The 14,473-nt window shown below is 38.0% G+C and overlaps 1 protein-coding gene across 1 annotated transcript; it reads left to right on the top strand.

The window, feature by feature from the left end:
* Positions 1-847: 847 nt before the first annotated feature.
* On the top strand, positions 848-11,889 carry LOC107082096 (25-hydroxyvitamin D-1 alpha hydroxylase, mitochondrial). The gene is made up of 9 exons (XM_015370560.1): positions 848-1,904; positions 4,931-5,121; positions 5,970-6,160; positions 6,343-6,543; positions 6,987-7,150; positions 7,243-7,409; positions 7,501-7,582; positions 8,816-9,013; positions 10,997-11,889. Exons 1-9 carry the CDS (start codon positions 1,677-1,679, stop codon positions 11,108-11,110), a joined length of 1,536 nt encoding a protein of 511 aa, XP_015226046.1. The 5' UTR covers positions 848-1,676; the 3' UTR covers positions 11,111-11,889.
* Positions 11,890-14,473: the final 2,584 nt, after the last annotated feature.

Raw genomic sequence — 14,473 nt, 5'->3', positions numbered from 1 at the left:
CAGATCTAGAGGTCTAGATCCAAGCAATGTCTTTGTTTACTGAGGGGGTAATGGGAGTTTGGCTCCCTGGTCCATATATGATATGTTCTTCTGGAGCAGCCATTTGGCATGTACCTCTGGGTATTTTGTTGGGTTGTTGCTGATGAGGGCAGACCAGTGCTTGGAGCCGTTTCCAGGTCCAGGTTGGACTTCAGGCATCCCTCTTGTCCCGGTTCTGTTCATAATGTTCACAGGCAGGATTTCAAGGTGTAAAGTTTGAGATTAAGGTGGGTTTTTTTTGTGAGACCCTGTTACAACAGATTAAATAAGCTTCCTTTATAGGCTGGAGTGGAGTGATTGAGGTAGTAGGATCAAGAGGTCACATTGACGCCTCCCTTAGGTGGTTATCTGGGTATGTCTAACTGGGGGGAGACTAAGAGGCAATCTAAGAATTTGCTTGAGTGACAATATTTCCTTTTTTACCCCACACCTATCTTTGTACAACAGCAGGCAATGTGGAGAGGAGAGGTGTTGTTCTTCAGAGGTAAACTTAAGTCGTTCCATTCAGCTCTTTTAAAACAAAACTTGGAAACTTGGAAGAGTCGTCACCTCCTTTGTTTGCATTGCTCATTTCACAAAACATTCAGAAACAACAAAAAGGCTCATTGATCCTTAAATCTCTTTGAAATTTTTTACGTGTTTTTTGCTATTAGGAATAAAAAATGTTCACACTATTAATTTCTAAACCCGGCTTTTATACACAGCAGACATGCAGTCTAAAGTCCTAATTAGTTTGCAAACCAAGATGCCTGCACTTTAGACATTTAATGTGTCTCAGTTAGATCATATCAATGCCAAGGCACAGCAATCGCCTCATGCAGCGTGCAGCTGTGGCCTCATGCTTTCATCATGTCCTGCACCACTTTGTCATTCCTGAAACCTACAGTCAGTGCATTGCTTTTCTCTGAAACTGAGTGATCTAAGTTTTCTAGTTAATCAAATGTCAGAGCGGATCCTGATTACAGGACCCCTGGGCCAGTTACTTCACCATCCACAGACATTTGTACTTTGGACAAATTCCAGTACAGATGAATTGGGGTCAAGATTTTCTCCCTCTCAATAAAACCCAACAGGTTGATCCAAGGGTAGGCCTAATAAGCACAACCAACACTGGAATCCTAATTAATTTATTTTGTTTTACACATTAGTGTTGTGTAGAACTTATAGCAAAATGTAATAGGGTAAGAGGCAGAGCATTTATTATAGGAAAATACACCTGATTTCAGTCTTTTAGGACATTTTGACCTAACAATGGCCTTGGAAGGAGGGTGGGTCACCAGAACCCTATCGATTTTTAGAATTATTGGAGAACAAAGTGCCTCCCAGGCGTAGAGATAAACCTAAGTGATTTTAGAAGTCATGCATTATTTATTCAGGTCTTCCACGTGTGCTGTTTCTGGGCTGGTCTGACTTCAGCTCTCTGATTGGACACACCTTCTTCTCAGCAGCAGTCCCCATCCAAGCGGGGCGGGACCAGGCTGGCCTTCACACCCATGATTGGTCCAAATTAAGAACATTTTGCAGCTTTTTCTGCTTGGCTTCCAGGAGCACTTTGTGCGTTATAAATACAGCCTGCAGCCGCGGAAGCAAAATGAGCATTAACACCCGAGGGATCGGCGAACAGTCTCCAGCGCTCCATGATCTTTGTGAGGAGGATGCTGCAGCAAGCGCTTCGAGTGTCCGTCCGCAACGCCTTCCCTCTGGTCAAGTGGATGGAGAGGTGGGCTGAGGGCGCAGCTGCGCCTCAGCTGGGGAGCGCGCTGCAGGCGGTGAAGACCCTGGACGACATGCCGGGGCCCACCGCTGCAAGCTTCGCCTGGGACCTGTTTGCCAGGGGCGGTCTGTCCCGGCTGCATGAGTTACAGGTAAGGGGGGAGAGAAGAATGAAGTTCAGGCAAAGGTGGTTCTGGCTCAAAAGGTGCACCAGGAGAATCCCTCCTTCATCCTCCAACACACTCAGGGATTACTCTGCATCTTAAATTTGACCAAATTATTAGGCGTAATAGTTTCATTCACCCAAAATTATATTTAAAACTGATGAACATGGCCAGGTGTTAAGGCTGGATGATATTGGCCAAAACTTTATCACAATACCATCTATTTCTTCATTTTATATTGGTACAAACAAAAACTCTCAAGAAGCCTGTATGAACTTATGACATTTATTTTACAATGTTTATAAAACTAATCCAATATAGCAGAAATATTTTCTTTAAAAATCAGACCACGTAAAATGACAAATGCTGCAACCAGAGCCTGTAATGTATACTGAAATATCAAAAAATATCATATTACTGTTGGTGAATAGAATTATATTCATGAGTATATTACCATCTTTTGCTGTTTTTGTTTATACTTTATCTTATAATGGATTTTGGAAGAAATACAGATGAATAACCTCAGCAGAGCTTAACTTAGACTTAGATTTTATTTGTCATTTTGTTTACGCAAGTGTAAAACAAAAAGAAATTTCGTTTGGATCAGCTCTCTGGACAATTTCATCTTTCTTTTTAAAGTGCAGCCTTAAAAATAGTAAAAGATAAAAAAAAAAAAAAACTGTAAATTTACAGTTCTAATGTTTTAAAGATGCTGATGAGGGAATTAAACCATTTGATGCAGGTGTATTGGAGAAGGAGAGATCAAAGATTGGACTCAGGTCCCCCTGCTGAGAATAATTCAGTTTGAGCTAAAATTGAGGTATTTGAAGCATGAAAACAAGCTTATAATATGAAATAACCCCCCTTTTTAACTAAACATTACAGATCCCATTTAAGCTGCCAACAAAAACAAAAAAACATTTATTGAATATTTACTTAGAGTATTTTTCTTTTTAGTATTCCTGGTGCTCCCTGGGTAATGTTGACCTTTGCAGTGAACAATATTGCTTATATTTAAAACTGACAGTAGTTTAAATCATAGTCTAAATGCAACTTAGTCATCTGGTGTAATTTTATTGTGGTTTGGTTCAACAAAATGATAAGTAGATTAGTTAACTGAAGGAGTGAGTCATGGAGGAGTGCATTTCTGAAACCCTTACAACTTTTTTTTTTAAGGCTCTGTTTAAAATATATTTATTTTTGAAGCTGAGCTGCACCATTCATATGTTGGATATCAAAATGTCAATTTTTGAAAAAAAAAAATGTTGTTGAATATTTAGAAAATCTGGAATTTTTTCGTCCAATTCTGTAAGAACAATAAAACTATGGATTTCAATCTTTTTGGACTAGAGCTGCTGAATGCCTTGCATTTCATCTGATATGGAAAAAGAAACAATGCTTAAAGTCCTGTGCTTTGATGCAGAAATAGGATAGATCCTCTAAGCCTGCTTATTTCTGAAGACTGTGCTTCTAAATGGATCCAAAATATTTAAAAATCAAAAATTTATTGAATGAAGTTTATTCATTCATCCATCCATCCATTTTCTATCCTGCTTATTCCTGCTGGGTTCGCCAGGGTGCCTAGCTCCAGCTGTCTATGGGCGACAGGCGGGGCACACCATGGGCAGGTTGCCAAAAAATCATTCACACACTTTTTTTTTTTGGAGAACTGTGAGAGGAAACTGGAGTACCCAGAGAGAACCCACACAAGCTCAGGGAGAACAAGCAAACTCTATGCAGAAAGACCCCAGGCCGGGAATCGAACCCGGAACCTTCTTGCTGCAAGGTAGCAGTGCTACCCACTGTTCAGCAAGTTTATTTAAATTAAATTTAAAGTTGAAAGAAAACCTAAAGTGGTTTTATCCATAAGACACAAAAACCAGGCCTTTACAATAATTAATAAATCAATAAAAGGCATAATAAATTGAAATGAGCTCAATCATTTGTTTGCATACTTATTTTTCCATGTTTTCCTGTCTTTCAACTAAAGAGTCTGGATGAGAGTGTTTAACTATGCTGAATCTGTCACCCCTAGTCATTTCTTCAGCATAGCTATTATACTAGAGCCTTGTGACAGATTAGTATAAAGCCAGAGCAATGCTAACTGAAATTTGGAGAAACTGAGATGGAATTGGTTTCAAAGCAAAACGCAACAGATGCAGTATGGGAGCACTCTGGATTTAAACCTGAATAACAATATTATTATTTATTGCAATAATTTCTGGGACCATTGCTCCTCCGGCTAAAATGTATTATCCTTACAGCCCTACACGCAGGTGCCCTTTTATTTGAAACAGTTTCATCTTGATATACCTTTTCGGAAAACTGAAATTCTGAACAGGAAGTGTTTTATCCTTCATCAAAGTAGTAATTGTGAAATAATTTCTGCAATGAGGGACTCAAACTGCCATTCACTTCCACACAGATTAAGCCTCACAGAGATTTTTATAATTGCCCCACCTATACAAAACAACTTATATAGGTCTAAAAGGTTTTCATTTCTATAAATGTACAGGTGTGCTTTAAAGTTTACATACCCTTCCATTAAACACAGAAAGAAGCATATATTGATCAGATAATTAAATATTTATATTATTCAGATATCAGAAGCTTATTTGCTCCTTATTCAACTCCTTTATCAAAATTACTATGCATTTAGACTGTTTGGGTACTGGGGCCAAGCAATTGTATTGCTCAAACTAGCCCACCCTTGGTCCTGACCCAGGACTCTCCTGATTGTTCTAAAATTAATTTTTATTCCACGCTGTGAAACGTGTTCTTCTGCAAAGTGCTTCTTAACACAGAATTATGCCAAAGACGCCATGCATTTTTTAAATACAAGCTATTTAATCTTAGCCCCCTCCTTTTTTTTTTTCACTAAAGTCCCCCAGGCATCCAATTTTATGCACTGCTTTAATCTAAGAGGGACTGCAAATCAAAAGAGCGCATTAAGAGAAGACGACAATTATCTTATAGCCTGCAGGCTTTTTTATACGCCTCTCTCTTTTTCCCAGATGGAAGGAGTTCAACGCTATGGCCCTATGTGGAAAGCGAGCTTCGGCCCCATCCTGACGGTTCATGTGGCAGATCCGGCCCTTATAGAGCAGGTGCTGAGGCAGGAGGGCCAGCACCCAATGCGATCAGACCTGTCATCCTGGAAGGACTACAGAAAGCTCAGAGGACATCACTTTGGACTATTGACAGCGTGAGTGTTGCAGCTTTTGCAGTCTCACTTTTCTACCTCTTGTAAACACCAATGCTTCCAGTTAAATTTTACTTTAAATAAAATTAGTGGCTGCTTTGTACCAATCAAAGCAGCTAGGTATAATTTATTGGAGAAAAGTTGATCAGTGTAAAAAAACAAACAAAAGTGCTTGTTGCAGGAAGAAGTTGTAGTAAATCACAGATATCCTTTTTATTTAGGCTTCATAGGGATCTAAAAAAAGATGGAAATGGTTCCTACAGAGGATTGTTAATGTACTGCATCATGATAATATTTTATTTCCCTCAAATTTTTGGGTAATATCCATTTTAGGAAAGGAACCCCAGAGCAGGAGGACAGTACCGCCATTATTACGATCTAAAATAGAAGTTTGTTAATTCAGCTGAAATTTTTCATCTTTTTCTTTAAACTCCTACTATTTCTAATCTTAAGACAATTTCCAGTTTTGATTTAAATTCAAATTTTAAGCATCATTTCATAAAAGACCCCCTAGAGATTTTCCTTGTTTACTTGATCGTCTATATTTTTGCCTAAAAGGTTTTGTCCAACTAAGAAAAAAAGTCCACACCTGTAGTTTTGAAGGAAACTTAAAACTTAGTTCCAAAGACTTATTACATGTGGTTTATCTGCTTCCCTGATGACTATCCTTCTTGCACAGTACTCTTGCATATCAGACCCAACTAAGATTAACAAACTGGACTCATACAAGAATCCTATTCTCTATGCCCCACATAGAACTACATCCATTTTAAGCAAAATTAGGCCCACATACACATACTTAGCTGGATTTTATCCTTATGTCAATATTAATGGTGTCTTTATGCCTTCAGTGAAGGGGAGGAGTGGCAGGCGGTGAGAAGTCTCCTAGGGAAGCACATGCTGCGGCCGAAGGCTGTGGAAGTCTACGACACAACCCTAAACGGCGTCGTCAACGATTTGATTGCGAAACTTCGCCTTCGCCGGTCTCCCCAAGGCCTCATTACCGACATCACCAGCGAGTTCTACCGCTTCGGCCTCGAGGGTAAGGTCTCCCCCTCTGTTAGAGGGAGAAATGAACTACCATCCCTGAACATTAAAGCCACATAGATGTTGCAGTCATGGGGTGAATGTTTAAATAAAAGACGCTAAATACCTGCAAGGTTATATAGATATAGTTAATGTAGACTGAGCTAATTCAATCTTTTTTCTCTCCCTCTCTTTTAGGTATCTCCTCAGTGCTGTTTGAGTCCAGAATCGGGTGCCTGGACACATTAATTCCCGAGGAGACAGAGCGTTTCATCCAGTCCATCAACACCATGTTTGTGATGACTCTCCTCACCATGGCCATGCCCAGCTGGCTCCACCAGCTGTTCCCTAAACCCTGGAAAATATTTTGCCAGTGCTGGGATTACATGTTTGAATTTGGTAGGTGAGGCAAATAGAGGAACTAATCTTAACCAAGAGCCTTTTGAATATTCCTATAAAACGATCTACCAGCTAAGAGGCTTGAACTGATTCTTGAGGATATTGTAAAGAAGGATCTAGATAAGCTTCAGCTTGAAGGGGAAAACATAAGCAAATACTTAAGTACAACATTGTGTGTGTTGTTCTTCCCAACTCCTATTGGCTGTTGAAGACTTGCACGGGACTTATGTAGAGCTGGGGGATCAAACTTTTTTTTGGAAATAATCACCCTAGATCAAGAGTTGACCGATTAAAGTCTTAAACCCTCACGAACTACAAGATCATCTACCCTGAATTTCCAGTCAGTGTGTGTTTTCAGGATCACTTTATCTGACGTGCTAGAGAAACTTTAGTAAATCCACCATACCCTTGCCTTAACTGCTTTCGTGACCTTTCTTTTGCAGCCAAAGGTCACATCGACCAGCGCTTGACAGAAGAGGCTGAGAAGATTGCCAGAGGGGAGAAGGTGGAGGGCCGATATCTCACCTACTTCCTTTCTCAGACAGGGTTACCCATGAAGACTGTCTACAGCAATGTCACAGAGCTGCTTCTTGCCGGTGTCGACACGGTAAGACCGTTTTTTTCTTCCTTCCTGTTTTTTGTTTCTCTCTCTCTTATTCCAGACGTAGTCTTTAACAGCCCTGCTTATTTTGGTCTCAGATCTCTAGCACTATGTCATGGACTCTGTATGAGCTGTCCCGGCACCCAAAGATCCAGGCTGCACTCAGGGAGGAAGTTTTGACCGTTCTGGATGGTCGGACAGTACCGGACGCCAATGACGTGGCTCGCATGCCTCTCCTCAAGGCCACAGTCAAGGAGGTGCTCAGGTATACCACATTTATACTGATTTATACACTGATAATATTCCTTGTAAATTCCCTTGTTCTGACGTTGTTTTGTTTGTTTTTGTTTTTTCAGGCTATATCCAGTTATTCCTGCTAACGCTCGCGTCATTGCAGAAAAGGACATCCAGGTTGGAGGCTACCTGATTCCTAAAAATGTGAGTCACAATACAACATCTCCCATGAAATCCAATGTGAAGATACCTTTAGTGGTTAAACAAACTGGTTTAGCATCAGATCCACTAAGACCAGAGTCCTGCAACTTTTAGATGCTTCCCCAGGTGACCGTTATCACAGATCCTTCCTCCCAGCAGCTGTAAGACTTTATAACCATCACTGTTCCCAACAACTTCAAAAAGTTGTTACATTCATTCTGATTTTGCAGTTTCTACCTTAGTAAGTTAAATAACATACTGCTGTCATTTTGCACATCCCTGATGTTGGATTTTCCACCATCCATTACTGTAAAAATGTCCATATCTGTATATTGGTTATTTATTCTCCAGGTTCACAGTGTTTTTATTGTTAAACACTTTACAGTACAGTAGTACAGTACAGTAACTCTTCACTATTATGTTCTTATAAATTTTTCTAAGGTCCACATTAGTGTGGCCAATTTTTCTATGATCTTTTTGCTGCTTTAAAACAGCAGAATTTCCCCATTGTGGGACAATAAAGGAATTTTCTTCTCTATTTTATTTTGTTCTAGTACAATACAAATGAACTAGAAATATGAAAGGCCTCCTCAGCAATCTGTCCACCTCTACAAAGTCCTGATAATGACCCAAACATTTAATTTAGGTGTGTTTAAGCATTAAAAAAAGTTGCATTAGTCTGCAACTGGAATAGAAGGGGGCAGTTCCACTCCTAATGTACCAGCGTTCTGCATTTATTTGATTAAACCAGGGGTGTCAAACTGGTTCCAGAAAGGGCTGTGTAGCTGCAGGTTTTCTTTCCAACCAAGCAATAGCACACCAGACTCCAGTCATCTCATCAAGTGAGTTTAGTATTAACCTGATGACTCTCATTACCTCAACTTGGTGACTAATTTTATCAAGCTTCATGATCTAAATTGAAACAAGCAGGATAGTGACTCTTTATGGACTGGAGCTGCACATCCTGAGCTAATTCCACTTCATTGCCACAAAAACAGGGAATATTTTACATGCACTGAAGAACTTCATGCCTAATATGAAAACTCCAACAGTAACTATAGGAATGTGATGATCTTCTGAATCTTGATGTAGATGACATTAATTGTATCACCACCTGCTGACAGAGCTACTTTCTAGGACAGAGTAGGGAAAAAAAATCTGTTTTTAGAGAATATCCAGTGTGATCTCACCTTCTACCATTTATTATGCATCTGACTGTATCTTCTTCTCCTCCAGACCTTGATCACCCTGTGCCAGTTTGCTACGTCACGCGACCCGGCCGTGTTTTCGAATCCAGGTGATTTCCATCCCCATCGTTGGTTCAACAAAGATGAGGCTCATCACCCGTATGCCTCGGTTCCCTTCGGCGTAGGAAAACGCAGCTGCATAGGTCGCCGAATTGCTGAGCTGGAGCTTTACCTCGCTCTTTCACGGGTAATTTAGCTTAGCTTGTTCCAGTGTTTTCCCTGCATTAATGATAGGTGACTTGTTGTGACTCTGTGACCTGTTAAGGTCCTCTCTTGTACAAAGCTTTAAAGGTCCTTTTTTTTTTCTTGGGTTTCGCTGCTGAGTTCTATATATGCCATAAATCAGGCATCTTCAATTGCAGTCCTTGAGGTCTCATCTCTGGGACTTTTTAGATGTGTCTCTAATGCACACAGGATTCTGTGACTGTTTACTTGAAAAGTTCTTCTGCCATTTCACTCAGGTGTGGAAACAGAGAAATTAAGCATTCAGAGATGAGTTTCAGCACAAGAACACCAGTGGTGTCCAAAGTACTTAACAGTAGTACTTGATTAAAATCATTGATACTCATAGTCAAATCTTACTAAACTACAAGTAAAAGTTACTTTCAAACATCTACTCAAGTTAAAGTATGTAATTATTGACTTTTAAAAATGCTTCCTCAAAATGTGCTGGAGTAGAAATTGCAAGATTTGATTAAAATGTACTTAATTACTTTCCAACGCTGAAGAAAAACTAGCTGACAATACTTCAGTCCGTTTCTAACAGCAGTTTTACTATCATTGCCTATCATCAAGTCTATAGTATGGTGTAATGCTTCAGTTTTTCTTTGACTTATTTTATGGGAGCAGGTAAACTGTGCTAAGTTGCACTAAAGCGTCTCTTTTCGCTCTGCCTTTAAAAGCCTTTCAAGCTGCTATAGCTGTTTGTGGAATATGGACTGAAAGCTTATTGAACTCCCATCTGCTCATTTCTGCAGGGAGTTTTTTTTTTCTCCAATCTAGTGTAAAAATGATTGTGCTAAAGCTGCTTGCTAGATGCTAACTTCAATTAACTGTCATCTGTTGAAAAGTTATTATAAATGTTACAGGAAAGCTTTATATAGCTTCTATGCTAAAAGCTGTTCAGACACTGAAGCAGAGGCTGTAAGATGATTTTTAGATCATCAATTAGTTTTTTCAAATCATGCTTATCTGTAATTTGATAATAGTTAATCTGAGCCAACCAAATTACATTAGGTGTACCTCAGGGCTCCTTTCTAAGGCAACTTTTAGTTAACATTATAACTTTTTTTTTCTATAGGCTATTCATTATTACAATCCAATTCCAATACATTTGATCAATCCCAAAGTTAATCATTTTTAATTTCCATACATGTTTTACCTATGGAAATTATAATTCAGTTTTTTTTCCATTCTGTTGCTATATCAATTTGGGCTGATAATATAACAAGAGGCAGCAAAGTTTATTGGCAGGTTTTGTTCAAAATAACCAATAGTCAGTAAAAATATACAGCAATATTTTATATCCGTGTCATAATAAAACAACCTCTACATATACAACCATATCCGTGCAGGGTAATAGACTACTTTATATCATGGTGTCACTGTGGGACCAGAGTCCATTGCTGTCATGGAGTCAGTTTTTTCTTTTTTTTTATTACCCCCAACTTTAGGTAGACAGTCAGTTTATTTGATCCCAGATTTTAAAGGTTAAAGATTGGGAACTGAGAACTAAATCATGAAACCGTGGACCAGGAAAATGGTTCATATCTCCCCAGGTCTAAAATCGATGCCCTGGCTTATCTTCAGCAGCAGTAGGTGTTGCAATATTCTAAAGTTTTGTAATAGTTCATTATCAGCTTTTTTCTGCTAGGTTTATTTCTGAGTTTTTAGTGGACCATTTTTCTCTGGTTGCCTAATTAAGTTTTTTTTTTTTTTTTTATGATTTTTTCCTATTTGTTGACCTGTGTTAACTCTGTTTGACAGAAAATAATAAAAAATTAACTACAATTAGAGGATTTAAGTAATTAGACAAATCTCCTTTCTAATGAATGAACTGGATATATTCCAGGGATTTCCCCGTGACTGCCCAGGACTTGCTTGCTTGTTTCTGTACTTATTTCGAGTCACTCTGTTCCTAATCCGCATATTCTGTTCCTGCTCCCTTTAGATCCTGACCGAGTTTGAGGTGAAACCGGATCCTGAGGGTGTTTCTGTGAAGCCGATGACTCGGACTCTCCTGGTTCCTGAAAATGCCATCAACCTGCAGTTTGTTGAACGATGAACTTCTCTTCTGATCCCGACGAGTGAACGTGAGCTGTCCCCTCGCCATCCAAGCTGCCCTTTACTCGGGCCGTGTGGGGAGGACAGGCTGCTCAGGCGCAGCGCTTCGTGTCAGAGCGGGTCTTCGACCTTTGGCACAGTCTGGAGCAAAGCCCGCCTAACCTGAAGCCCGGTGCACGTCGGCCGGCACATAGCAAAGAAGAGGGCTTAACTGGCTTAGGGTTAGCGGCACATTTTGTGCTGAGAAAGATATGAAAGAGCAAACGGAAGCTTTAGGTCTGCACTGTTTCTACAGAAAAATCTTTAGATGTCTAAAGTTGGACTTAAATGCTATCAGTTCAGGTTACATTTTTAAGAATGTGAGCTGTGCTCATCATAGATAATTTTCCCCAAATCTTGTAACACTTTTTTTTTTTTTAAGTCCAATTGGAAAATCTTGCACTATTCAGCACATATGGAGAAGATTTTACTGCATGCCTATTAGACAAATGTTTTATTATGAAACATTGCAGCTGACTGTATTGCAGTAAATGATGGTTGATATACTAGGACCATTACTCTTCTTTTTGTCAGGGAGGATGTTCTAAGAGGCAGCTATATAGAATATACCTGTGTAATGTTGCTGAATTCATAGGCAGAATGTCTTCATGCAGCAATTACATTGCATCAGTGCAACTGAATGATTTGTTTCAAGTTCTTTATTTTGTTACCGATATCACATTATTCTGCAAAACCACATGGATCTTACCATGGTATTTATTATGTTAAAAAAAGCCTGGTGCTGCTACTGTAAATGTAAATAAAATCTTTAAAAATAGTCTTGTTCCTGCTTTCTGTGTATATTTGGTTGTGTTGGATATTTAAAATAGAAAGTTCATTTATTTCAGCCAGTGGATTTGCTAAGTGAAACATATAGCTTATTTAGATGGATGTTTTTAGACCTTCTTTTTATTCTTATAGCTAATTAAATATGATATTTAAGTGTAGAATATTTTAATATATAAATATGGTTTTAATGAAATATGTATTACCCTTGTTAAGGTTGTTTACAAAACACTGAATCTGACACTCGAGCCTTATGGAAGCACATATTCTAATTCATTAAATCATAATAAGTATAGTATTTGAGTGTATGTATCTGCAGCTGATTAAGTTATAAGCCCTTTATAAATGTTTTCGACTGTCCTCAAGAAAAAAGCAGATAAACAACCAAATATAAATAAAATAGCAGACATTTTGGGGAAAAACGTGCTTACAAGGAGCAGTTTTGTAAGTTTTGTGCAAAAGTGAAACATTTCAAGGTATTTTCAAATGAACTGAAGAGAGGTGATTGTGTGAAATGAGAATGATGCGCTCAGAAGAGTTGAAAAATGTGCCATGCATTTTTATTGCCCTTTCAAATTAAAAGCTGAAATATTTTCCCAGTTTTCTTTTTCAAACCTGCTCAGGTTTAATGAGATGGGTAAAGATTCAGGGAAGAGTCTCAGATTTACATCTGGAATTTGACTAGATCATAACCCATTCCTTGTTAGTTCAGCATGTATGTTTAATGCTTTGTAAACCAAAAATTTTCTCTTGTCATGGTCCCTGATCTGACCAAAACAAAAGCTGTTCTAATTATATATATAATTTTATTTTTTTTTTTTACAAATTATAATAGTTCTAATGTTGGTTTCATTTTTGTTGGTTTTGTCTGCGAAAGGCGCTTGTTAAATAAACTTTACACACTTACATTTTGCAGAGGATTACTTTAAATGGAAGTCCTCTTAACCATTTTTCTGTAAAGACCAAATTCTTAGAGGGCAAGCTGAATATGCTGCTCTATGCATCTCCACGGTTCGCATGGGCTCTTCACTGCTTTTCTTATAAATGTTTTTCTTCCTAAACCTATCCATACCAGTAGGCAGTCATCTCGTGGTACATTTGCAGTTTTTATTAGTCTTTTTTTTTTTTGGGATGAGGGAATACGATGTGCTATGTGAGATGTTAAAATGGTTTGGAGGACTTCAAAGCCATTTGCAAACTTCTCCACACTTTTCTCCATGACCTGCCTGCTGTGTTTATTGAATTCACAACGCTCCTTGGTCACTGATGTTCTCTAATGAATCGCTGAGAACAGCTGGGCTTATACTGGTTATACATTACACACAGATGGTGTGTTTACTAATAAGGCAACTTGCAAAAGCAATTGGTTTATTTTCTGGTAGCATTGAAAGAGAGTTGAATACAAACTTTTCAGAGCTATTTCAGATCTAGAAAGGATATTTACTCAACCTCGTATCTTTTGGAAGTAAAGTTTTGTGTATTCAGTATCTCCTCTGAACTCACATCACATTTCAAAAGAAAGAATAGAACCCCAAAAAGATTCAATACTAATTTTTTCTCTTAGGCTTCAAATAAAAAGACTTCTGACTATATTTTGAATGTTGGATGTACGTTATCTTTGGATGTTGCTATAAAATCTGCAAATAAGGTTAGCAAAGTCTAAACAAAACATTTTAAATGAGTTAATCAAATCCACTGGGGGAAAAAAAACAACAAAAACAAATGAATAAGACAAATACAAGCCATATATTTCAACCTCTTTTCACGGATTACAGTAAAACTATTCATAAAAAAATATATATAGGCTATGAAGTATTACATCCCTCTTCAAAGAAATGCTTGTCATTTTTAACCATGCAAATTAAAATTCAGCTTTTTCCAAATTGTAGCGATATCAGTTTGAGTTGAAAGTGTCACAGTAGGCAGCAAACACTATACTGTAGCTTCCAATAGTCAGTGCAAGTTTTTACAAAAAAAAAAACACTGCAGTGAAAAAAAAAAGGTTCAGTGCACTGAAAATAAGGGATCTTCTTTATTTTTGCGAAATGTTTTTAATTAGGAAGAATATAGATAACTTTGGTCTTCTTCTGTTCTAAACCAACATTTCAGACAGGATAATATAGATTGAATTGAAATTGTGTCCTGCATATGCAGCTGAATGCTTCATGATTCACGGCATTAAAATGGAATAAAAGTTAAAACATAATCAACATGTAAATTTAGAACCTAATAAGGGGGGGAAAGATGGGAATCTCTTGCGTCCCACAGTCTTATCCATTATCTTCCATTTTTTCCCAGCTCTCAGTCTTCATTGATGTCGCCAGCAGTGACTTTCTATAAATGAACTGGGCTCCAACTGAGAAGATTCCCTCTGTGCTTTTAATTTTCCCTCTGTGGTTGCAGCTTTTTTTATCATGTCTTTATCAGTTTATATAGAAGTTTTTATATAGAAGTCAGAACATATACATATACATATATATACATATATATATATATATATATATATATATATATTATATATATATAGATATCTATATAT

This window comes from Cyprinodon variegatus, unplaced genomic scaffold (assembly GCF_000732505.1).
Source record: "Cyprinodon variegatus isolate N-32 unplaced genomic scaffold, C_variegatus-1.0 Scaffold47, whole genome shotgun sequence".
Classification (NCBI taxonomy): domain Eukaryota; kingdom Metazoa; phylum Chordata; class Actinopteri; order Cyprinodontiformes; family Cyprinodontidae; genus Cyprinodon; species Cyprinodon variegatus.
This window is presented reverse-complemented; position numbering and strand designations above follow the sequence as displayed.